This window comes from Neurospora hispaniola, assembly GCF_033458365.1.
Source record: "Neurospora hispaniola strain FGSC 10403 chromosome Unknown B0T23scaffold_6, whole genome shotgun sequence".
NCBI classification, from domain to species: Eukaryota; Fungi; Ascomycota; class Sordariomycetes; order Sordariales; family Sordariaceae; genus Neurospora; species Neurospora hispaniola.
In genome coordinates this window covers 407,744-429,742 of record NW_026944411.1, presented here as the reverse complement: position 1 = coordinate 429,742, position 21,999 = coordinate 407,744, and the positions used below count along the sequence as shown (strand labels likewise).

Below are 21,999 nucleotides of genomic sequence, written 5' to 3'. Positions count from 1 at the left end.
GGACCCTAGCTCCTTGCCAGCCATTCATTCTTCGTCTGCGGATGAACAACACCCACCGCCCGAGCCCCGAGTCCCCGACACCGACTCGAGAACGAATGGAACGAATCGACGACACCCGGAAACGAAACGGCCTTTTCTAGCGTAGCATAATGTGAGTCCCTAGCCATAGCGACACCCACCGACGTTGTCGTCGTCGACTGGTGCTTGCATACAGCCGACCGGCCCATGCATCCATACATGCATGCATGCATACAAAAAAATTGGAATCGCGGTGAGCAGAATTTGCCCTGCAAGTACATACCTAGATCACTGTGTAATGTAGGCCTATCTCTCCACCGGCCATCCTCCTCTGCTCTGTCTGCCCCGGCAGGCAGGCGGGCCGTACGAACGTTACCGGATTCAGACTACGCAGTATAAGCACCCTATCGTCCATCGTCGTCGTTTGGTCTCGTGGAGTCGTGGAAGATTGCCATACCTCTACTCCCCACTTCTCGCGTTCCTGGGTACTATTCCCTACCAACCAGATGATGGTAGATGGGGTTTGTGATGTGGTATTCTATATGTACTACTTCAGCTTTGCTCGTTCAAAACTTTCAAAGCGGCGTAATATTTGATGTACCTGGTCTTGCTGAAGATGGGATGACATCGACGGTGAGAACGATGAGCGATGATGATGACGACGACGACGCCGATAACAATAATTACAAAGATTAAGTCCGACGACCTACCTAAGCCCGGCAATGTTTCTCCATGCTTCAACTCGAAGAAAATACTCTCTCAATTGTTCTTCATCCTCACATATCACATGCTTCATACCCTCGCCCCCCACTCTTGTTTCTCTCTTTCTCCTCATCCCGACTCATATTCTGTTCCGTTGCCTTATGCTATTCCATATTATGTTATGCCTATTATCATGTCATGTTATGTGTTATGCCCTGTCCATACACAAACCGTCCGTAATCCATTTTTACCCCATCCCGCCGCCAATCATCATTTCACCAAAAAAGAGACTTGCCTGGACTCCTACCCAAAGAATCGGTACGGTACAGATGGAACCGCGGAACCGCGGCCTTGCCTAACCTTGGAGAGGAAGTCCCGAACCACCAGTCACCACAACAAGTTAGATACATACTACACTACGCATCTTTTGAGGGTTTAAAGCGGAGTTCTCGGAGTTCCCGGGGACCTGGGTCACAAGTGGGCGATGGGCGGTGGGCGCGCGCGCGCCCTGGTTTCCTATGGTAGTATTTAGTGTCTGGGTAGCATACCCTGGGGCTAGATGTTCCACGCGACCAGGGCCAAAATTCTCGCTTGACCTACGGTGTCGACTCGGGGGAAAAAAAGAAAAAAAAGAAAAGAAAGAAAAAAAAAAAATCCCACGGTGAGACCTGGATGGATGGACCCCGAGGAAGAAATGGAACGTTCGGAAAGCTTGGCCACGTGATTGTTGTGGCCTGGCCGCCTGACTTTCTGAGACGGCCTAGCTCTCCCCGAGAGTCGACGGTGAACTGGGCGGTGGACGGATATTCGAGGGGAGTGTAGTGTAGTGTAGGGTAGTGTAGTGTAGGGTAGTGTAGTGTATACCCTGCAGAGTTGTGGTCCCGTGATAGACTGGATAATTTGCTGTGTGGACAAGGCGGTACAGGCAAAACAGGACAAGATGAACACGGAGCATAGAGAGCATGAGTGAGTAGTGACTAGGTAGATAGCGAGATCCATGAGAGCTCTATGCAAATTAGAGCTACACACTACATTGTGGCCCTTGATGTTGTATTGATTTTCTTTTCTGGGAGGGATCATAGTGGTCTCAAGAGATAGGTGTAACAATCAGCAAGACTCTAGTGGCTGACAGTCTGGAGCATACACTCTGATAGTTGATGTTGCCTGTATCAGAATTGAGTTTGTCTAAGCTTTACGAGTCAGTGCAAATATATGAGTTGTGTGGTTACATGTGGTCTATAAAGCCGTTGTACAGGAATGTGAAGGGGGGAAACGCGACATGAAGAGTGAGTTGATCAAAGCCTTTGATAGGAAAGAATGGTTAGAGAGAGGGAAGACTTTTTTTTTTCACCTCAAGGTACACAAAGAGTGGTTGATTCGGCTGAAAGTATCCAGTCCTCGAAGCGAACGCTCAATCCAATATCCAGTTTGTCTTGTTCAGCCATAGTTGATTAGGGTCAAGCCAGAAGATAGAAAAGTAAGAAAAAGGCACAGAGGTGATACCAAGATATAGACACATGAACGTGACAACTCGCCAATCACTTCAGACCTCTATTTTCAATTAGGGACCGGTTCAATGCTCAACAGGCGACAAATACTTACAGGTCACGAGCCATTGACTGTCACAACCGAGTGTTCAGTGTTTATGATATAACCAAGGTTGACAATGATTAGAATAAGGGACAAACTCGCAACTGGGTAACATCAGTTCTATGCCATCATCGTGCTGAGCACATCAGATAGCTAGTGGACGCCATATGTTAAATGATACTGTGGGTATCCAATGAAGCGATGAGGGCTTTCGGGGGTTTTATATTTTGCTTGTGTTGTATTGTATTGTACAAGTGACCATCTTCAGTCGACATCATCTTCAACATCCTTATTCTTCATCACCTTCCTATACTTCCGAATCACCGCCGGATCCCTCGTAAACACAATATCAAATACCCCCATCTCTTCAGCGGCTTGGGCAAGGATGTTATTTACTGCACTCCTCTCCGCGTTTTGAGCATGCGCCTTGACCAAGACCAGCTCTTCAAACACGGCACAGAGCTGGTTGTCCTTCTCCTGCGTCGTCATCTTGGCAGGGTCGCCTCCAAGGTCGGCAAAAACTTGCGTGTGTTTCCGGATCAAGCTTTCTATCAGTCTGCTGGCTTCCATGATGCGGTCCATGTTGCGCTTGCTCTGTACCCGAAGAGTAGCGGTTCCCGCTGCCAGCTCGATGAGCAGCTGCTCGGGCGGCGAGTAGCTGAACAGCTCCTTCATGGTTCGGGCAGCGACAATCATGCCGGCATGATCCTTGGCCTTGAGCATGGAGAAGAGAACAGTACGGGGGAGGTACGTATACTCGTCAACCGAGTCGAATTTCCAATCCATCTTGACCAGGTCCTGGAAGAACTGCCGGCCAATGACGGCGTCATCTGCCGTCAGTTTGCTGTCTCGCCTCACCACGCGGTTTACTGAGAGAGTATTATAAAGAGCGATGAAGGTGTGTGCATCAGGACGCACGTGCCGTTTCTTGGTCATTTGCTCGTAGAAATCGATGGCCTCTTGCGGCCCCTTGCTCTCGGTATACGACTTGATAATCTGGTTTATCATGAAGCTGTTGGGGCCAAGTTCTGCCAGCTCGAACGCTGTCCACAGTTCTTCGAGCTCCTCGTGCAGGCCACGAGCGCTATAGTTCTCGGCAAGAAGAGAAAATGTTTCGACTGTAGCTCTTGTAGTGCAAATGTAATCATCCAGTGTTGGTTCTCCATCACGGGGTACGAGCCGAATTGGCCGGTCCATTGCGGCGGCTCTCCGACGCAGGTCGACGAAGTCCAGACGGGCTTTGATCATTGCCCAAGCCAACTGGTCAGCCTTCTCTATGTTATCAGCAGTTTCTGTCCTAAGCCAAGCGCCTACCAGGCCGTTGAGCTGGATGGGCGAGGCTGCAACTCCCTTTTTTTGTAGGAACGTAACCACTTTGTAGGCTCCGTCGAGGTCTCCTGCTCCTATTAGCCTCTTCAGCCATTTGCCGAGGAAGAAGTGGTTGCCGACGATGGTCGGTAGTCTGGTCTTGCCGCGAATATCCATGGGGCCCGAGAACATCATGTCGACAAAGGCCTGCAGCGCATGTTCGATGTGGTTTACCGCCAAAAAGCAAGCGATAACTTCATCGTAGTCCTCGATCTGCATGGTGTCTCCGAGAAGCGCTCGCATATCCCTGTACACTTCCCACGCTTCCTCGACGTTTTCCTCCTTTGCTGCCAAGGCCCGGACGATGGGTATCATGATGCGCGGGTTAGGCGATTCTGAGGACTTGAGAAGAGTATCCGCAGCTCTCATCGCGCGGTCGGTATCTCCGTGGAGACTGCACATGCGTACTCCCAGCTCATAGTACCCTTTGAATGTTTCTGGTTTGGAGCCGATGGTGACCACGGCTTTCTTCCACGCCTCGATAGCCTCCTCTTGCCAGCCTTCGAGAAACATGGCCTCAATCGCCAGAAGCTGTTGCGAGTCTCTCAGCACCACCCCGGCAGCTTGCATGTCCTTCGCCAAAACGTAGATGTGATGCATCCGGTTTGGGTTCTCTACGCCCTCCCCTTCGTGTGACAAAATCATCCACAGAAAATCCCACACCTCGCGCGGCACGTTGCTCCATTGGGTGGCTAATGAACTGCGTGCTGCAGAATAGTACTTCCAGCAGTCGAACAGGTCCTTCGGCTTGGGGACGCCGCCCTTGACGACGCTGTCGCGTGCAAGGAAGGAATTTAAGTTGGCTACGGCTCGCTGCCGCACTCCGCTGAAGCCTGGAATGCGCAATACGCCGTATGACTCGCCTTCTGGACCCGTCTTGCCCTTGTATTTCTCTCTGAGAATCTTTTTGAACTGTTTTCGTAGCTCCTCAGCCTTGTCCTGTTCGGAACCCCCAACCTTCTCCAAGCTGTCGAGCATTTGTATTGTCTGTACCATTTTCTGCTCCAAGTCGTTGATGGCCTCGGAAATCTCGCTATCGATGCCGCCACTAACGGCGCCAAACTCGGCACCGTCGCGCAACTGTCGGTATTGCCCTTCGGTCTCTTCGTTGAAGTAGTTGACCGCAAGGGGTTCGGTCGGACCTTCGTCGGTGTCGGCGGGTTCTCCCTTCTGCGCCTCCCGTAGGAGGGCTTCTTGGAACCTCTGTGCTTGCTCTTCCTCCAGCTGTTTAGTTGTCGTCGGCGCACGTTGTCTGCGAGCGGCGCGGGCCGCACTCGAAGCGTTTCTCGTCAGCCATGGCTGTGAATTTGGGCGGGCTCGTCCTATGCTAGCGATGCATGACTGGCAAACATAGCTGCTCGTTCGACTCAAATCAAGCGCAAATGTCCGGGGAGGCATCGGTGGTGGTTTCGTGTGTCGGGTGGGCTAGGGCAGTGTGCTGTAAAGAATGAAGATAATCATGAGGAGCAATGAAAGAGTTGGAGAAGGGGAAGCTAGGTAGAACTGCGGAGGTTGAAGGATTGTGGTGAACCGGAGCTTGAAGGTGTGTTCGTCAACTTTTCGTGATGGCGAGAAAGCCGGCAACACTTTGTCCTACAGCAGCACGTCTTAGAAGGAACAGCGGCCATCATCGCCCCACCATGCGCTTGCTGCCGCTGTGACTTTTTCTTATCCCGCCCCTGCAGTTCTTATCGACGCGCAGCTCCTGTCGAATAAGTCTTGGGTATCATTTCACCGCCCGGCAGAAACAGCGGGATCCTCCAAAAATTCTGGAGAAAAGCGAATTGGAACGGGGAGACCTGCAGCGCTCGCAAAGGAGCTTTCCAATTCAGAATCATTCGCCATTAAAACCGCGACATACCCATTAATCCATCACCGACGACCACCACCCGACGAATTGGGGCGCCATCGCCTACGAAGAATTCAAAGGACTAGGAAATTACACTTTCACACGACTAAGCCCAGGACAGCGTAAAACCAACGACCCGACAACCGCCACCATGTCGGGCGAGAAAACCGACTTCATTCGCTTTACGGGGCACCGCGCCTTCACGCACCGGATCGTTCTCTCGACCCTTACCGGCCGCCCGGTGCACATTTCCAAGATCCGCAGCAGCTCGGCCACACATCCAGGTCTTGCGCCCCACGAAGTCTCCTTCCTGCGCCTTATCGAGGCTATCACCAACGGCTCCGTCATCGATGTCTCGTATTCGGGCACCACCATTACCTACCAGCCCGGTTTGATCACTGGCACGGTCGCGGGCGTCAACGCCGGCGCCGTTGGCGACGTAGTCGAGCATACCCTGCCCGCCAACAACACGCGCGGCATCACCTACTTCCTCCTCCCGCTTGCCCTACTCGCGCCCTTCTCCAAAGCCCACATGAACGTCCGTTTCACCGGCCCCGGCGTCATCACCTCGGCCACCCACCTGACCGGCGACATTTCGGTTGACTCCTTTCGCACGGCCGTGCTCCCCTTGTATGGAATGTTCGGCATCCCGCCAGCGCGCATCGAGCTGCGCGTGCTCTCGCGCTCTTGTTCCGGCCCCGGTGGCCGTGGCGGTGGCGGCGTGGTCGAGCTTCGCTTCGCCAGTCAGGTTCGCCTGCCCAAGACACTGCATCTGAATCGGCGCCCCGGCAGGATACGGCGGATCCGCGGCGTGGCGTATTGCACGGGCGTGTCGGCCAGCCACAACAACCGCATGATTACGGCGGCGCGCGGCGTGCTCAACCAGCTGGTCTCGGACGTGCACGTGGCGGCGCAGTACGACCCAGCGCCGCTGGTCGGCGACAAGAGTGGTGCCAAGAAGAAGATCGGTATCGGTTTTGGCCTCAGCTTGGTGGCGGAGTCGAGCGCGGACGGCGTGCTTTACTCGGCTGACGTGGTAGCGCCGCCCGAGGGTGGTGTCGTGCCCGAGGATATAGGCGCAAGGTGCGCGTACCAGCTGCTGGAGGTTATCGCACAGGGAGGTTGCGTCAGTAACGTATCGGCACCGACCTTACTTACACTGATGGCAATGGGATCGGAGGATGTGGGTCGCCTTAGGTTAGGCAGGGAAGTATTGGCCAGGGAGGAGACAATAGGGCTAGCACGAGACTTGAAGAAATTCGGAGCGGCCAGCTGGGGCATAAGAGATGTCGATGACGACGGTGAGACGACTGATCTAGTAGTCTCGGTCAAGGGTACGGGCGTTGGTAATGTGGGAAGGAAGGTAGCGTAAAGAATTATAAACCGGATGCTTTCCTTTTTATTGCATGTTCAAGCTCAGTTTGGTCATACTTTTGCTGTATCAAATTCGCTTTCGTGGGTCTCGGCACTAAGCATTAGTGTCTACAAATGCTTTCTTATCATGTCCCCTGTCTGGCCGCTCTATTCGCAATCCCAGCAAGTCCTCTAACTCCCCGGTTGCCAGCAACGGCGGCTGCATGGAAACCAAGGCTTTGGACCGTGTAAGTCGCAGCCGTCTGGTAGTCATTCCCCACCGTACGTATGGCGTGTACTGGATGAAAGCTACCCACACTGGCATTGCCTGATCTCATAACGTCAAACAAGTCTATGCCGGCAGATGCTGGAGAATAGTTGGACCCCAGCCGCTGTTCATCATCCTGCCCCTGACCACCACGGCTTTCTGCCACCAGGCGGTCTGTTTCGATCCCTTCTCCATCGCCTAGAGCCATCTCATCTTCCCTATTCACGCCCCGTTCTTCCGCATCCAAAGTTTGGGAAGTCTCCGGCTGGCGCACGCCGTCGCTACCTGATGCCCCCGTCTGCTGTCCAACCTGGCCGGGACCGGCCCAGAGAGGTTGTAAGGAGGGATTCACAACCTTGCGCAGCTTCTCCCGCTCCGTATGGATAGCCAACATCAAGCACTGGATAGCCAGTATCACCGCATCGAAGAACAAAGGACATAGCCTCGTCGTTGGTGGCTTCTGCCCGACAAAGTCGACAATCACGCCCCCGTGTAGATACCCGCGCGTCGCTTCGCCGGCGGCTGGTGGTGCAGAGATGATGTGTGCAAGGATGCATACCAAATTCGGTCCGAGGATGGCAAAGACATGGGGACGTTCGGCCGGTAGAAGGACGGGACCCTCTTTCGGGGTAATGAACATGAAGTGTGGGATGATGCGTACGAATAGACGGAGAAAGGAACATCTGTGATGCGAAGAGACATTGAGGTCATTCGTTAGTCATTGGTTATGTTATGCAAAGGATCTAAAGGAAGTGGCTGCTTTCGTACTCCATATAGTATAATGTGCAGAGATAGGCAAAATAGATCATGTCGAGATTTCTCTGCAGGTGGCTCATAAACTGCAGCTTCTTCTTCAGGCCCAATTTGCGCTTCTCCTCCCGTGACGTCTGGTCATCATCGTCATCATCATGAGCGCTGCCGTTCAGCTCCGTGGACCGCTCATGGTTGTCATTGCGCCGGCTGCCATCCTCGTTTGCATTGTGTGGCGGGATGTGCTGCTGCTGCTGCTGCTGCTCCTGCTCCTGCTGCCGGGCCGCGAAGCTCGGCTCGGAATCATCGTTCATAGCTCGCCGTGGTTTGAGAGGAAGGGTGATAGTTGGCGCATTAAAGAGCTGTGGGTAACAAAAGCTTTCAACGGCTGTTTGAGCATCACATATCTGGGTCTATGATTGATTGACGTCAAGGTGGTCCGGCAAACAGAATGTTCATCGAGTAGTAGAAAGCAAATGTGATGATCACGAAGGCGGCAACGAGATGGAGAATGCGCGATGCATTTCACTTCGATGGGCAGCTGTCATCAAGGTCGCCAAGGATGTGCGTGGTGCTGTAGACGTGTAGCCTGCCACTGAGGTGCCCCTGCCTCAGCTGTCAGCGACTTAGCGTCACAACAAATGAAGAGACCACAACAGCGAAGGGGAGGGTTGGAGGGGATGCACACAGCGGCCTGTGCTCATTGGCATGCCAAGACCGGCCAGCTGGCTGAGTTCCGGTCTCCGCTGTCGGCCGGGCTTGGGCCGGTGCCGTGGCCTTCGTTCGCCGGAATCCACGCACTTTGGTCCGGAAGCCGCGGGCGGAGGAGGACGGGCCCGGACTCCGATGTTGTAACCGTGAACCTGAGTGGGGGTTACCCCCGCTCCATCAGAGCCCCAGCCTGGGCTGGGCGCTTGGAGTGACAGACTTGACATCATGGGTGTCTCCAGAAGGGGGAATGTGAAATTTGGTTTGAAGATAGACACTCGCACTCGATGTCCAGTTTTGTGTCTGAGTCACAGCTCAGGATGGACAGTACATAGTGTTCTCCCAATGAGAGGTCTCGACTTACACAAGTGGAAGCTCCAAGGTCTGCCAGGAACCACACTTCCAAACTCCATGTGCGCCAGTTCCCCATGTTCATTCACGGCGTGAGTGAAGAAGGAATAAGCTTGCGGATTCTGGAATACTAGTAGTACACCATAGGCCCCCCGAAGTACTGTGAGATCATAGGATGGGGTGAGTAATTTGACTTGTGAGCTAGCAGAGCTGATATTAGTAAGGTTCCAGTGCTACAGCCGTCGAAACCCGGCCCGTGAGTCAAAGTCGCAGGCGGCGTACTGACATTGGGAATACAGCGAAGGATCTGAGCTCTTTCGAGGGCTGGCCGAGGAGAAAATGTCAAGAGGTCAGCATCAGCGAGCCGCTTCGAATTGACTCAGCCGCATGGACACGTCAAAAGCGAGGGATCGATTTTGAAGATCACCAACAAGACCGGCATCGAGGCGTCAACTATCGCCGAATAGACTGGGGCCGCGATGACTCAGCCAATCATGAAACGCGTGAATTTCCTCTCCCCGCCAAAAAGTCGTAGCTCAAAGGGCAATTGGCCAATAACATGTCAGGTACGGCCAATTCAGCCAGTTTCACCGCCAAGGTAGTCCAAATTTTGGCGGGGTTTGGGTGTTCAAAGAGACAAACCAAACTCGGAGAGGTTGGAGGTCGTGGGTACCTACTAACCATTGACTCGGTACTAGCCGTCTCCAGTGCCGTTCCGGGAGCTTGTGCCTGTTTTGGGGCCATGGCGTGCATGAGCGAACATCGGACAAACGCACAACCGACTTCAGACGACACATGCAACCTAGGGAATAGTAGAGATGATGTTAGATAGACCGCATCCAAGTTGTCTTTCTGACAGGCAAAGTGGCTGACAAGTCTGCCACAAGACACTGGTCTAGGATCGCCATGGGCGAGCTTAAGATCGGATAAGAATCATGGGAGGGGAATCTGGCAAAATGCGATGACTGCGGCCCATGCGAGCATCGCAGATCCATGTATGCCTGGCAGGTCCAGTCAGGTCCCGCACTTCTCGACCGCAGAGGACTCCGGGTCCGCTTCCGTTGTCGGAAGCTACCCAAGCTGGCCTGCGGCCCATTTTGAAAATTTTCCAACAATCCGTCGTCACTTGTTCCCAACCCGCCAGTGCCCGCCATTGCCCCCGGCAAAGGGTGGCGGATGCGCAGAAGAGCGACTCCATTCGGGGCCTCATCGTCGATTGTTCTGTTTGGTGAAAGAGCAACGAAAAGAGTCACAGCCGCCCACCAACAAATCTGGAACCCACCCTGCCGCCGGCCCCGCATATCTCTTATCGGCGCTCCCCACAGCGGCCGGTTTTGGGAATTATTTGTCTCTCTCGTCCCTCCTTCCGTCCCACTTCTCCAGTTTCTTCTCCGCTAAAATTAAAAGCGCGAAATTCCGAAAACACGGACGGGAGACTCGAGATTGAGTCAACTGGTCAGGATCCGGGGTCAACAGCTACTTCGTTGTCAGGACTTGTTTGTTGATATACAAGACATCGGCCCCCCGCCACCCTCACGAGGCCTTTCTTGGTCTTTCTTTAATTCCTACTACAAACACCTCCCCCCCATTGGACATAATGCTGTCGACCGTGCACAAGGCTGGCCGAGCTCCTGCTCTCCTCCGCCATGGTCGGCGGGTTCCCGTCCAGGCGTCCCAATTGAGGGCTCTCACCTCCGGCGCCCAGAACACCTCCATCTTCCAGACACAGGCCAACGCCGCCCAGAGGCTGTCCTCCCAGAAAAGGTGGCTCTCTGCCTCCGCTGCCGCGGCTGCTGCCAGCCAGCCCGCCCCCGACGCGAAGGCTTATATCCAGAGCGGCGTTGTCAAGCCCCGCGACCATGTCGACGTCAAGAAGGTGCTTGTCATCGGCTCCGGTGGTCTTGCCATTGGCCAGGCCGGCGAGTTTGACTACTCCGGTACGTCTAATGTCTTGGTGACTCGGTGATACCAGATACAAAACAAACAAACAAACAAACAAACAACAGTGCTGACTCTACTCTACCCATTCAGGTTCTCAGGCGCTCAAGGCCCTCAAGGAGGCCGGTGTTGCTTCCGTGTTGATCAACCCCAACATCGCTACCATCCAGACCAACCATTCCCTCGCCGATGAGGTCTACTACCTCCCCGTCACCCCCGAGTACGTCGAGTATGTCATCCAGAGGGAGAAGCCCGATGGTATCTTCCTGTCCTTCGGTGGTCAGACCGCCCTCAACTTGGGTGTCCAGATGCAGAAGCTTGGCCTCTTCGAGAAGTACGGTGTCAAGGTTCTCGGTACCAGTGTCAGGACACTGGAGCTTTCTGAGGACAGAGATCTCTTCGCCAAGGCCCTTGAGGAGATCAACATCCCCATTGCCAAGTCCTTCGCTGTTAACACCGTCGATGAGGCCCTCGACGCTGCCAACAAGATTGGCTACCCCATTATCGTCCGCGCTGCCTACGCCCTTGGTGGTCTCGGTTCCGGTTTCGCCAACAACGAGGAGGAGCTCCGCAACATGGCTGCTCGCTCCCTCACCCTCTCCCCCCAGATCTTGGTCGAGAAGTCTCTCAAGGGCTGGAAGGAGGTTGAGTACGAGGTCGTTCGTGATGCCAACAACAACTGCATTACTGTGTGCAATATGGAGAACTTCGACCCTCTCGGTATCCACACTGGTGACTCTATCGTTGTTGCTCCTTCCCAGACCCTCAGCGACGAGGAGTATCACATGCTCCGTTCCGCTGCCATCAAGATCGTCCGTCACTTGGGCGTCGTTGGTGAATGCAACGTCCAGTACGCTCTTCAGCCCGATGGCTTGGACTACCGTGTCATTGAGGTCAACGCCCGTCTTTCCCGCTCGTCTGCCCTCGCCTCCAAGGCTACCGGCTACCCCCTGGCCTACACTGCCGCCAAGATCGGTCTCGGCCACAGCCTTCCCGAGCTCCCCAACGCTGTCACCAAGACCACCACCGCCAACTTCGAGCCTTCTCTTGACTACATCGTTACCAAGATTCCCAGGTGGGATCTGTCCAAGTTCCAGCACGTCAAGCGCGACATCGGCTCTGCCATGAAGTCAGTTGGTGAGGTTATGGCTATTGGCCGTACCTTCGAGGAGTCTTTCCAGAAGGCTATCCGCCAGGTTGACCCCCGCTTCGTCGGTTTCCAGGGTGATAAGTTCGAGGATCTCGACTTCGAGCTCCAGAACCCTACTGACCGCCGTTGGTTGGCTGTCGGTCAGGCCATGCTCCACGAGAACTACTCTGTTGACAGGGTCCATGAGCTCTCCAAGATCGACAAGTGGTTCCTCTACAAGCTCCAGAACATTGTCGACTGCCAGAAGGAGATGCAACAGCTTGGCAGCCTCGAGGCCCTCAAGAAGGAGCACATCCTCAAGGCCAAGAAGCTCGGTTTCTCCGATAAGCAGATCGCCATGGCTGTCAACAGCACTGAGGATCTTGTCCGCGCTGCCAGAAAGGGGTTCGGTATCAGGCCCTGGGTTAAGAAGATTGATACTCTGGCCGCCGAGTTCCCTGCCGACACCAACTACCTCTACACCACTTACAATGCCTCTTCCCACGACGTCACCTTCGAGGACAAGGGCACTGTCATTCTGGGCAGCGGTGTCTACCGTATCGGTTCCTCGGTCGAGTTCGATTGGTGCGCTGTCAGCGCCACTCAGGCCCTGAGGGCTATGGGCGAGAAGACTGTCATGATCAACTACAACCCCGAGACCTACTCGACCGATTTCGATACTGCTGATAAGCTTTACTTCGAGGAGCTTAGCTACGAGCGTGTCATGGATATCTACGAGCTCGAGAGCGCTTCTGGTGTTGTCGTCTCTGTCGGTGGTCAGCTTCCTCAGAACATTGCCCTCCGTCTCCAGGAAACTGGAAAAGCCCGCGTGCTCGGCACTGATCCCCGCGATATCGACCGTGCCGAGGACAGACAAAAGTTCTCTGAGATCCTCGACAGCATTGGCGTTGATCAGCCTGCCTGGAAGGAGCTCACCTCCGTCGAGGCTGCTGAGAAGTTTGCTGAGGAGGTTGGTTACCCCGTCCTTGTCCGTCCCTCTTACGTCCTCTCTGGTGCTGCCATGACCGTCATCCGCAGCAAGGAGGATCTCAAGGACAAGCTTGAGGCTGCTGCCAACGTTTCTCCCGAGCACCCCGTTGTTATCACCAAGTTCATTGAGGGCGCCCAAGAGATCGATGTTGATGGTGTTGCCTCTGAGGGTAACCTTATCCTCCACGCCGTCTCTGAGCACGTTGAGCAGGCTGGTGTTCACTCCGGTGATGCCACCCTCGTCCTCCCTCCCGCCAACCTTGACCAGACCACCATGGACCGCGTCAAGGAGATCGCCCAGAAGGTCGCCAAGGCCTGGAGGATCACTGGTCCCTTCAACATGCAGATCATCAAGGCTGAGGACCCCGAGGGTGGCCTCCCGGCCCTCAAGGTCATCGAGTGCAACCTCCGTGCCTCTCGTTCGTTCCCCTTCGTCTCCAAGGTCCTTGGCGTCAACTTCATCGACGCTGCTACCAAGGCCCTTGTTGGTAAGAACGTCCCTGAGCCCACTGATCTCATGGCTGTCAAGCGTGACTACCTCGCCACCAAGGTTCCTCAGTTCTCCTGGACCCGTCTTGCTGGTGCCGACCCCTTCCTCGGCGTCGAGATGGCCTCTACCGGTGAGATGGCCTGCTTCGGCAAGGATCTCGTTGATGCCTACTGGGCCTCTCTCCAGTCCGCCATGAACTTCCGCGTCCCCGAGCCCGGCGAGGGTCTCCTTTTCGGTGGTGACCTCAGCAAGAGCTGGTTGACCACCATTGTCGACTACCTCAGCCCTCTCGGCTACAAGCTCTACGCCGCCGATAACGAGGTCAAGCAGTTCCTCGAGTCCTCTGCCAAGACCAAGATCGATGTCGAGGTCATCGCCTTCCCCACCAATGACAAGCGTGCCCTTCGTGAGGTCTTCGCCAAGAACAACATCCGTGGTGTCTTCAACCTTGCCCAGGCCCGTGGCAAGACCGTCTTTGATGTCGACTATGTTATGCGTCGCAACGCCGTCGACTTTGGTGTCCCTCTCTTCATGGAGCCCCAGGTAAGCTTCACCACTGACCTTTCAATTCATGGTGACCGAAAACTAACGTTTCCTTCCTCCCCTAGACCGCCATGCTTTTCGCTCAGTGCATGGCCGAGAAGTTGCCCCGCCCCGAGGGTATCCCCTCTGAGGTCCGCAGGTGGTCCGAGTTCATTGGCGGCAAGCCTCTGTAGATGACATGATACCATTATGTTTGATTGTTTTTCTTTCTACCTTTTGGAAAAGCGTGCAAAAAAGAAAAATCACGCAGAGGGGGTATCAAAAGTCATTTTCAACAACTCATAAAAAGGGCGTTTGGTTGTGAAAGGGTCTTGGATCTCCATGTGGATGTCTCTATAAGCGGGAAGGAACTGGTGTTATTTCTTGTTCATTTGCTTAGGATCTTTTCTTCTTGCTTTGCTGTTTGATGTTGTTGATATGTATACAGGACGAAATTTTCATCCCATCTAATCATTCAATCTTCTATGGTACCCTGGCCAAGACGTGCGATGAATAGTACCCCATTCGTAGTAGCCATTTCTTCTTTTATCCTTTTCTCTCTTCATAGCATGTACCTACACTTTTCATCATCACATTTGTTGGAAATATTTCGGCAATGTATGTGTGGTGCGTGTTTTGAATAGGAGAGAGACATGGATCATCAACTGGCTCGATTTGCATTGCAAGATGCGACCAAACCACGTGTGCAATCTCTTCAATCATGTTCCTCCTCTGTCAACCCAGGGCAGCCATCCATCTCAGCATCATCATACTTAGCCTTACACCAGAAGCAATAGTGATGCTTGTTGCGCATGTATTGCACCAAGCGCCGTAACCGCTGGTCAGGGCTGAGAGTGTTGAACTCATCCAGTTCCGGATCCTCTTCATCGAGATCCTCCGCCATTACATACGTGTTCCATGGCCTATGAACGGGAGTAGTATCCTTACCCAGAGCATGTTTGTCGTCCATATCAAGCTCGTCATCGACATACGTAGGTAGTCGCGTGGACGACAGAGTGCTACTCTGCTCCAGGTCATGCCGCATCAGAGCCTCGCGCCTGGCCTCTTCGCGCGAGCGGATGAGACCGCGGTAGACAACGGGAATGGAGCGAAGGGGCCGGCAAGAGTCGGTACGAGTCCTCCTCCTCCTTGCTTGAGAATTACCGCCGTTGGTATCATCCTGCTCCTCACTTTTCTGCACTTCCCCCTCACCACTGCCCTTTTCACCAGCACCTCTCACCTCATTCTCATGATCCTCATCCATCCCCTCCGCCACCTTCTGCGCAGCAAGTACCTGTCTCTCCAGCCTCGCCTCCTCCCTCTCCCTCCTCAGACGCTCGCGATACCCTTCCTCATCCACCCTGGCCTTCTTGGCCATTTCCCCGGCCGCCTCGGCAGCCTCCCTCATCTTGCGTTTCCGGTCGCTCTCCAGCCCGATGCCCTCGCGCCCATCTTTGATGCTGATTTTGATGGGTTCCGTCCGACCCTCCGTGGCTCCAGCACCTAGAGCATTGCCGGGGACGAAACCCATTTTGGCCATCATCGCTAGACCTTTGCTTTTTGCTGCTGTGGGTGGTGGTGGCGGTACTGTTGCTGACGAAGGGGAAGTGATCGAGGGTGCCGTTGATGGCGAAGGAACGAATTTGCTAAACAGAGAGGTTGACAGTGCGGCTTCCCGACGGGCTTCCTCTTCGGCTGCGAGCTCGGCTTTGGATTTGACACGGCCGCGTATCTCACCTTCGCGCTGGAGGCGGAGGCGGCGCTGGAGAGAGGTTTCGATGGGCTTTCCACTCTTGCTGGAGGTTGTTGTGGAGGGTTCGTCGGCGAAAGTCATTTTCATGTAATCGTCCTCGGAGTCGGAGTCGGGGCTGGCGCCGCTGGTGGAGGGGTCTTTGGTTATTGATGTCATTTTGGGTGGTTGGCGAACTAAGTTTTCGGATCTGATAATGGTGCGGTTTTGTTGTTGAAGGGTTATTGCGACGCTTCTTTGTGAGTTTGGACGCAAAGGTAAGTGTGTGCCGTCCGTAATATTGATTGTGATGTTTGGTGCAGGTTCCATTTGATTGCCGTTACCCAGAAAAAAATCGGTGGAATATTTTGTCTCTATTGTCTCGCATTGGAGCACACTTTGCACCATCCAATCTTGGACCTTGCATCACACAATTCCAAGCACGCCAGTCTCTATCATTCAAAATACCCATGGAACATTTCTGGACCGACGTTGATTTACGTTAGCATCGGCTTTAAATGCCCAATTGTCTGAGCCTTTCTGCTATGTACAGATGATTCGCCGCTGTTTGTTCTAGTTGACGGCTTATTATGAACTTCCTGATACCCCGCCCATTCCACTTTCTTCAATAAACACCACCATCTCTAAACATGTCCCATCAAGCAACGCATCTTCATGACTCGCATCTATTTAGGCAACAGAGGCTAGGGAGTGGTACTTGTGTAAGATGTCCGGATCTCAAGAGGAAAATATCAATGAACGAGCTCCGTTGCTCGGTAATGCACAGTCAAGCTGCAACACATCAAGTGAGCCAACCTCCAAGGTGTCCACGAAAGCAGCATGGCTTCATCGTCCGCGAAGGCAAACCATCGCTTTGATTCTGTCCAAAATGCTGGCTTCATTGATCATTGTCGGTGTTTTACTCACTTCCATTGCTCTTCACGAGGGAAAGGTAAGTAAACGTCATCTTCCAGGTTACAAGCTACTTCGCTGTTTGGTAGGTAGTTTCAACGCCAACTAACCACATCTATCTTAAAGAAATCTAACGGACTCACACCACCAATGGTCAACCTCACCTACACCATCTACGAGGGCATCCGTCTATCTAACGGCGTCAACGCTTTCCTAGGGATGCGTTATGCCACTCCTCCGCTTGGAGATTTACGCTGGCGAGCACCAGTTAAGCCAAGGAGAACCAACACCGTCGAGAGGGCTGATCAGTTCGGGCCAATATGTCTCAGAGCCGGTGTAAGTGCACCGTCTCCTGGTCAGAGTGAGGACTGTCTTTTTGTGAACGTGTGGGCTCCAGCGAATGTCACGGAAAAGTCAAAGTTGCCTGTTTGGGTGTTTATTGGGGGAGGAGGTAAGTCGATCTGATCGAGATTTTGACTGGTGATACACTTTGCTGACTCTTTTGAAGGTTACAATGCCCTCACTAATGCTAATTGGAACGGAAGTGAGGTCGTCCAGAAGTCCGGCCACAACATCGTCATGTTGGACTTTAACTATCGGGTTGGGATGTGGGGGTTCCTCGCCAGCCAGCGGGTGAAAGATGACGGTGATTTGAATGTCGGCTTGCTCGACCAGCGGATGCTATTGACTTGGGTAAAGAAACATATCTCCGCCGTATGTCGTTCCATATCTGGGCCCAGATACTTATCACCCGCAGTCTTAGACTGACCTCACACGTCGACAGTTTGGAGGAGACCCCGACCATGTAGTCATCCACGGTGCATCAGCAGGAGCAGGCTCCGTAGTGATGCATCTGTTGGCATACGGTGGCCGTAACGACAACCTTTTCGTAGGTGCCATGTCCGAGTCACTTTTCTTCCCAGCCCAGCCGTATGTAAAAGAGCTCGAATATCAGTTCGACCGATTAGCGCAGCAGGTTGGCTGTTCGACTGTAAATTCGGAGGAGCAGCTCAATTGTTTACGGAGTCGGAACGTCACCTCTTTACAAGCAGCTAATCACGCCCAACATTTCCCGGGCCGTGACGGACCACTCTTGCCTATCTTCTACTGGACTCCATGCGTGGACGGTGACTTCTTGCAGGACCTCCCTTACCGGCTTATCCGAAGAGGTCGTCTCTTGAATGTACCGATTCTTTTTGGTACCAACACGGACGGTATGTGCTCCTATTCCATTCAGAGACATATGATCTTAACCTCCTATCATCCTTCTTTCTATTTCCATCCCATTCCCATTCCTGTTCTTGATATCACCTCACTAATGACGAGCGCCCCCTCTCTCCACAACAAAACAGAAGGGTCAGTCTTCGCCTACGACTCCCTCACCCCGTCCGACTTCACCAACTTCTTCACCACCAACTACCCCCATCTTACCCCCTCCGACATGCGCCATATCCTCTCGCTCTACCCGCAACTGCCTCCCTTGCCGAACCGTAACCCCTGGTATCCAACCACCAGTCTTGCCTACGGCGAAGCCACATTCATCTGTCCCTCTAATAACTTTCTCGACGCTTTCGTTTCCACCTCCCCCTCTCCTTCCTCCTCATCACCATCCCCGAGCAACCAAACCCAAAGAAGGAAAGCGTTCGCCTACCGTTTCAACGTCCGCGACTTTACCCTCCAGGCCGCCGGCGTCGGCGTGCCCCACCTCTTCGACGCGGCCGCCATTTTTGGGCCGGACAACATCAGCGGGTTCGGGGCCGGGGAGGAAAGCAGCTACAAGACGTATAACGCACCGATTGTTCACATGTTTATGGCGTACTGGATCAGTTTTGTGAGAACGTTGGATCCGAATATATTGCGGGAGGGGGGAAGTCCCGAGTGGGTGACATGGGGTTGGGGTTCTTCTTCTGTGGATGAAAACGGGGATGCGGATGGAAGTGAGGGCGGTGGGATGGTGGACAGAGGTAGGAGAGGGAAGGCGAAGAGGTTGCTGGTGGAATTGGGAGATACGAGGATGGAGGAGGTTGGGGAGGAAGAGAGTGATAGATGTCGATTTTGGGAGGCGTTGGGGGATCGGTTGGAGCAACTCCGACGGGTGTCATAGTACAAGACAACACTTGACACTAGGCAGGCATTGTGATAAGTATCTTGTGATTTAACATTACGATATGTAATCCTTTCCGGATAACCTTCCGAGTACAGAGCGAAATTAGCGATAAGAGACTGGAAAAAAGACTGAGGAGTGGATGCGGGAAATATGAGGAGTAAGAGGGAAAAAAAAAGCGAGGAAAATTGAGAGAGGAGGAGGGAAAAAAAGACAAGAAGGAATGAAAAATAAAGAAGATTCTCCTCGTCCTGTTGGCAATAGGTGCAAAAGAAAAACAATATGCGCCAGCCGCGAATCGAACGCGGGGCCCATCGATGGCAACGATGGATTTTACCACTAAACCACTGGCGCTTTTGCTTGTAGGTGACTTAATGTTATAGAAACTATGTTCATGAGCCACAATACGACATGAGCAGTATCTTCAGCATCGTTAGACTAGGATATCTTTTCCATTACTCAACCTCTTTCGTCTTATTTGATGCCCAATTCATGTCTATTTTCCCTCAAAGCAGCAAAAGTCAACGCCAATGCGTCCATTGTATGTTCTCAATGTGTTCCGCCGAGGTCGGTCCAGAATGAAAGTTTCGCCGCAGATGAAGCTCCAAACCCTGTGTCGCTTTTGTTAAAGGACCTGATCCCTCAGCTCCGTGCCTTGTGATCGGAGTTGATGGTGACATTATTAAGCTATGCGTATCCTCAATCCACGTCCATCGAGTCCTATTCGGGAGGTGGAGGCGGTGGCGGGCGATGTTCGTTCAGCCTGACAGCAGCAAAACGCTTAGCAAGTGGTTCATCCGTCGAGTTGTGATTCCTTTGCATCAATGGGTGGTGGCTGAGGTAGGATCTGTCAACCGAGGGAAAACTAGCATCCTCAGTTCTGGGGCGCTTGGGTAGTCTCTCACCAGTGGATTCCAAGATCATGTGCAGGGTCCTCCACCCCTCTGTCGCCCGGAGTTGGAAGGCGTCGGCAAGGTCATGTTGTGTGGCTACGCGGCAAAGGAGTGCCTCCTCATCCTACGAGAAAGAGTCAGTATTCTGTCGAACCCAAGTAGAAATACGGTGAACTGACCTTGGACAGCACGCTCATCTGCCGGATAAAGCAGAGCAAGTGGAAGTTGCTAACGTCGAATTGATCGGACTTTTGGTTCACCTTAAGAATCTTTGCTACTGCTGAGGCTTCCTGGGCTTCCCCGACAAATTCGCGATTGGCGATAGGGAAGCCGTCATTCGTGAAAACCGGCCGCGGACTTTCAGGGAAACCATGGGTCAAGGTGACGAAGAGATACTCGACGGGAAATGCGGGCTTTGCATTCTCTTGGACGTTTGCTCCGTACTCGTTGATCTTGCGATAGAACACCTCGGGGATGTATCGCGTCCTGCTGACTGAGCCATCGTCCTCCTCCTCTTCGCGCACCAACATTTGACCGGGGTCCGTGGAAGGTTCGATGATGTCTGCCCTGACCATCTCGACCGCATCGTTCGACATCTGATAGGCTGAGATCGAAATCTCGCCCTGCTCATTGCCAGAGATGACGCAAGTGACAAAATTGGAGCCGAACCGGCCTGTATCGCTCCACTTGGTAGGCTTTGGGTGCTGTGCCTGGAGCCTCGCCGCAAAGCAGATCTCCTGAGCGGCGAGGAAGTAGGAATCGCTGTGTCTCTTGCAGATGGCACTTCCGTCACCCTTGCCAGCGTCCAGGAGATCCGTCCAGATCACACCCACAGGCTCCAGTCCGCATAGTCTTGCTACCTCGTTGACATCCTTCTCGTTTTCCCACGCGTTGAGAGTAACACCGTCGATCTCGTCAACCTGCGGTGGTTCGTAGATGGCTTCCACGACAGCTTTAACGCCGAGCGGAACAACATCGTATTCGAGATATTTGCCGTAGAGGATACCAAGCCGTTGACATCCCGTCATACGCCAGGGATTGAGGAACTTGTCGATGATCTGGGGCGTCGCGAACTCAACGTGGTCCACCATTCTGAATGGCTGGGGCTGGAGAGTGATAGCGCTGGGCTGGCATTTTGTGCAGATACCTTCGGGCCATTGAGGATGGCCCGATGGACAGTCCCGCTTGACTCTGTAATAGGGTTCGACAAGCGGGGGGATAAACGAAGCCCCAAGCTCGGGCTTGTTTGTCGCAGAGTTGATTTTGCGGAGGTATGCGTGTACTGACATGTACTTGATTTTCTTTTCCTCGAGATACTTTGCGTTAAACGGATCAAGGGGCATGCAGTAATCGCACATACCCTTGGGCCCGTGGCGACACATTTTATGATCGCGCCCCCTTGGGATCTTTCCGTCACGCTTGTCTAGCCGATCGTCCAGAGGCGACTGCCTGACCGTTTCCCACGGGTTCTTGATATGTTCATGCGGAGACGTCAGCGGAGGGGGGTCGATGGGCAAGTCTTCTGCAGGTAGGATCGGTTTGCCGTTGAGGCGGTTCGTGGATGAAAGCACGCTGGATTTGGTGGCTTCGCTGTTGCCTGGGCCGTCGGTCGCCGCATCGTTGTGCTTGTAGGTGACAAAAATAAGATCGCCATGGCTATTTTCAGGTCGCTGGTTAGTGTCTGGCACATAAATCGGAAGATCAGCGCGAGAGATCAAAGGGGTCAGCTTGCCTGAGCCCAGTCTGGCCGACCTTGAACTTTGCGACCTCGCTGAGATTCTTGGCGTCGCTGCCGGTCGGATGGTTCGAGAATGTAATTGTTTTCGGGTCAACAGTCGGGGGAAGCTTGGGAATGAGTTGACGGCCAAGATCCGCAAAGGTGTCATCTTTCTCCAATGTCAGGCGGAGCATGCCATCGGGACCGCGTAACCTCAACAACATCGTGGGCGGGCTGAAAAAAAGGTGACGTCTGGGCTGTTAAAGGGTCCGACGAATCTGGTCTGTTGTCGTTCGGCGAGTATGATCCGGAATCGGGATTCAAAAATGTGTCGCAGGCGTCGGATGTAGGGCGGTATCTATGAATGAAAACTTCTTCTTGCGCAAAATCTACAAGGTCACGCCAGGTCCTCGGACTCGGGGTGAAGGCACAACTGGTGACGGGATACCGGGTGCCGTGGTGATCGGGCAGGGAACCTAGGTGTGTTCAGGTGGTGAATTGTTGGTCGGCAGACGGGACCTGATCGAAGGGCGGGGAGCTCCACGCAACGCTGTACGATAGTTTCGGCAGGCGTTCGTCATACGTTGTGCCTGGGCGGCGGGAGTGCTGGGGCGTGCT

At 53.6% G+C, this 21,999-nt stretch overlaps 8 protein-coding genes and 1 non-coding gene across 9 annotated transcripts; 4 read left to right on the top strand and 5 right to left on the bottom strand.

The window, feature by feature from the left end:
• The first annotated feature begins 483 nt into the window (after positions 1-483).
• On the top strand, positions 484-1,217 carry B0T23DRAFT_184490 (uncharacterized protein). Its single transcript, XM_062833123.1, has one exon. The coding sequence runs from the start codon at positions 668-670 to the stop codon at positions 1,157-1,159; it is 492 nt and encodes a 163-aa protein (XP_062690490.1). The 5' UTR covers positions 484-667; the 3' UTR covers positions 1,160-1,217.
• Positions 1,218-2,461: 1,244 nt separating this feature from the next.
• B0T23DRAFT_383865 (uncharacterized protein) lies at positions 2,462-5,241 on the bottom strand. Its single transcript, XM_062837436.1, has one exon. The coding sequence runs from the start codon at positions 5,074-5,076 to the stop codon at positions 2,575-2,577; it is 2,502 nt and encodes an 833-aa protein (XP_062690489.1). The 5' UTR covers positions 5,077-5,241; the 3' UTR covers positions 2,462-2,574.
• A 213-nt stretch (positions 5,242-5,454) lies between these two features.
• On the top strand, positions 5,455-6,963 carry B0T23DRAFT_184452 (RNA 3'-terminal phosphate cyclase/enolpyruvate transferase). Its single transcript, XM_062833121.1, has one exon. The coding sequence runs from the start codon at positions 5,679-5,681 to the stop codon at positions 6,897-6,899; it is 1,221 nt and encodes a 406-aa protein (XP_062690488.1). The 5' UTR covers positions 5,455-5,678; the 3' UTR covers positions 6,900-6,963.
• On the bottom strand, positions 6,963-8,371 carry B0T23DRAFT_184449 (DUF1746-domain-containing protein). The gene is made up of 2 exons (XM_062833120.1): positions 7,917-8,371; positions 6,963-7,831 (listed from the first exon to the last, which is right to left on the bottom strand). The coding sequence occupies exons 1-2, from the start codon at positions 8,210-8,212 to the stop codon at positions 7,027-7,029; spliced, it is 1,101 nt and encodes a 366-aa protein (XP_062690487.1). The 5' UTR covers positions 8,213-8,371; the 3' UTR covers positions 6,963-7,026.
• Positions 8,372-10,406: 2,035 nt separating this feature from the next.
• On the top strand, positions 10,407-14,481 carry B0T23DRAFT_184360 (putative carbamoyl-phosphate synthase arginine-specific large chain). Its single transcript, XM_062833119.1, has 3 exons — positions 10,407-10,894; positions 10,989-14,047; positions 14,113-14,481. The coding sequence occupies exons 1-3, from the start codon at positions 10,555-10,557 to the stop codon at positions 14,218-14,220; spliced, it is 3,507 nt and encodes a 1,168-aa protein (XP_062690486.1). The 5' UTR covers positions 10,407-10,554; the 3' UTR covers positions 14,221-14,481.
• A 260-nt stretch (positions 14,482-14,741) lies between these two features.
• B0T23DRAFT_430329 (uncharacterized protein) lies at positions 14,742-15,935 on the bottom strand (the record flags this gene model as incomplete). Its single annotated transcript, XM_062840240.1, has 1 exon — positions 14,742-15,935. One exon carries the CDS (start codon positions 15,933-15,935, stop codon positions 14,742-14,744), a length of 1,194 nt encoding a protein of 397 aa, XP_062690485.1.
• Positions 15,936-16,166: 231 nt separating this feature from the next.
• On the top strand, positions 16,167-19,119 carry B0T23DRAFT_383857 (alpha/beta-hydrolase). The gene is made up of 5 exons (XM_062837435.1): positions 16,167-16,707; positions 16,794-17,118; positions 17,176-17,381; positions 17,452-17,881; positions 18,020-19,119. Exons 1-5 carry the CDS (start codon positions 16,483-16,485, stop codon positions 18,769-18,771), a joined length of 1,938 nt encoding a protein of 645 aa, XP_062690484.1. The 5' UTR covers positions 16,167-16,482; the 3' UTR covers positions 18,772-19,119.
• Positions 19,055-19,125, bottom strand: B0T23DRAFT_t263. Its single transcript has one exon. It is a non-coding gene; the product is annotated as a tRNA-Gly (tRNA).
• On the bottom strand, positions 19,107-21,988 carry B0T23DRAFT_341568 (nuclear protein localization protein 4). Its single transcript, XM_062835892.1, has 3 exons — positions 21,397-21,988; positions 19,844-21,320; positions 19,107-19,788 (listed from the first exon to the last, which is right to left on the bottom strand). Exons 1-3 carry the CDS (start codon positions 21,603-21,605, stop codon positions 19,492-19,494), a joined length of 1,983 nt encoding a protein of 660 aa, XP_062690483.1. The 5' UTR covers positions 21,606-21,988; the 3' UTR covers positions 19,107-19,491.
• Between the last annotated feature and the right edge of the window lie 11 nt (positions 21,989-21,999).

Bases quoted from the DNA above. Each gene is read 5' to 3' on its own strand.
- B0T23DRAFT_383865 (XM_062837436.1), bottom strand. From the start codon at position 5,076: ATGCCTCCCCGGACATTTGCGCTTGATTTGAGTCGAACGAGCAGCTAT.
- B0T23DRAFT_184452 (XM_062833121.1), top strand. From the start codon at position 5,679: ATGTCGGGCGAGAAAACCGACTTCATTCGCTTTACGGGGCACCGCGCC.
- B0T23DRAFT_184360 (XM_062833119.1), top strand. From the start codon at position 10,555: ATGCTGTCGACCGTGCACAAGGCTGGCCGAGCTCCTGCTCTCCTCCGC. The intron at 10,895-10,988 runs GTACGTCTAATG...CTACCCATTCAG, and splicing joins CGGCGAGTTTGACTACTCCG to GTTCTCAGGCGCTCAAGGCC. The intron at 14,048-14,112 runs GTAAGCTTCACC...TTCCTCCCCTAG, and splicing joins CTCTCTTCATGGAGCCCCAG to ACCGCCATGCTTTTCGCTCA.
- B0T23DRAFT_184449 (XM_062833120.1), bottom strand. From the start codon at position 8,212: ATGAACGATGATTCCGAGCCGAGCTTCGCGGCCCGGCAGCAGGAGCAG. The intron at 7,832-7,916 runs GTACGAAAGCAG...TTCGCATCACAG, and splicing joins TGCACATTATACTATATGGA to ATGTTCCTTTCTCCGTCTAT.
- B0T23DRAFT_383857 (XM_062837435.1), top strand. From the start codon at position 16,483: ATGTCCGGATCTCAAGAGGAAAATATCAATGAACGAGCTCCGTTGCTC. The intron at 16,708-16,793 runs GTAAGTAAACGT...TCTATCTTAAAG, and splicing joins TTGCTCTTCACGAGGGAAAG to AAATCTAACGGACTCACACC. The intron at 17,882-18,019 runs GTATGTGCTCCT...ACAACAAAACAG, and splicing joins TTTTGGTACCAACACGGACG to AAGGGTCAGTCTTCGCCTAC.
- B0T23DRAFT_184490 (XM_062833123.1), top strand. From the start codon at position 668: ATGATGATGACGACGACGACGCCGATAACAATAATTACAAAGATTAAG.
- B0T23DRAFT_341568 (XM_062835892.1), bottom strand. From the start codon at position 21,605: ATGTTGTTGAGGTTACGCGGTCCCGATGGCATGCTCCGCCTGACATTG. The intron at 21,321-21,396 runs GCAAGCTGACCC...ACCTGAAAATAG, and splicing joins GTCGGCCAGACTGGGCTCAG to CCATGGCGATCTTATTTTTG. The intron at 19,789-19,843 runs GTCAGTTCACCG...TCTTTCTCGTAG, and splicing joins AGATGAGCGTGCTGTCCAAG to GATGAGGAGGCACTCCTTTG.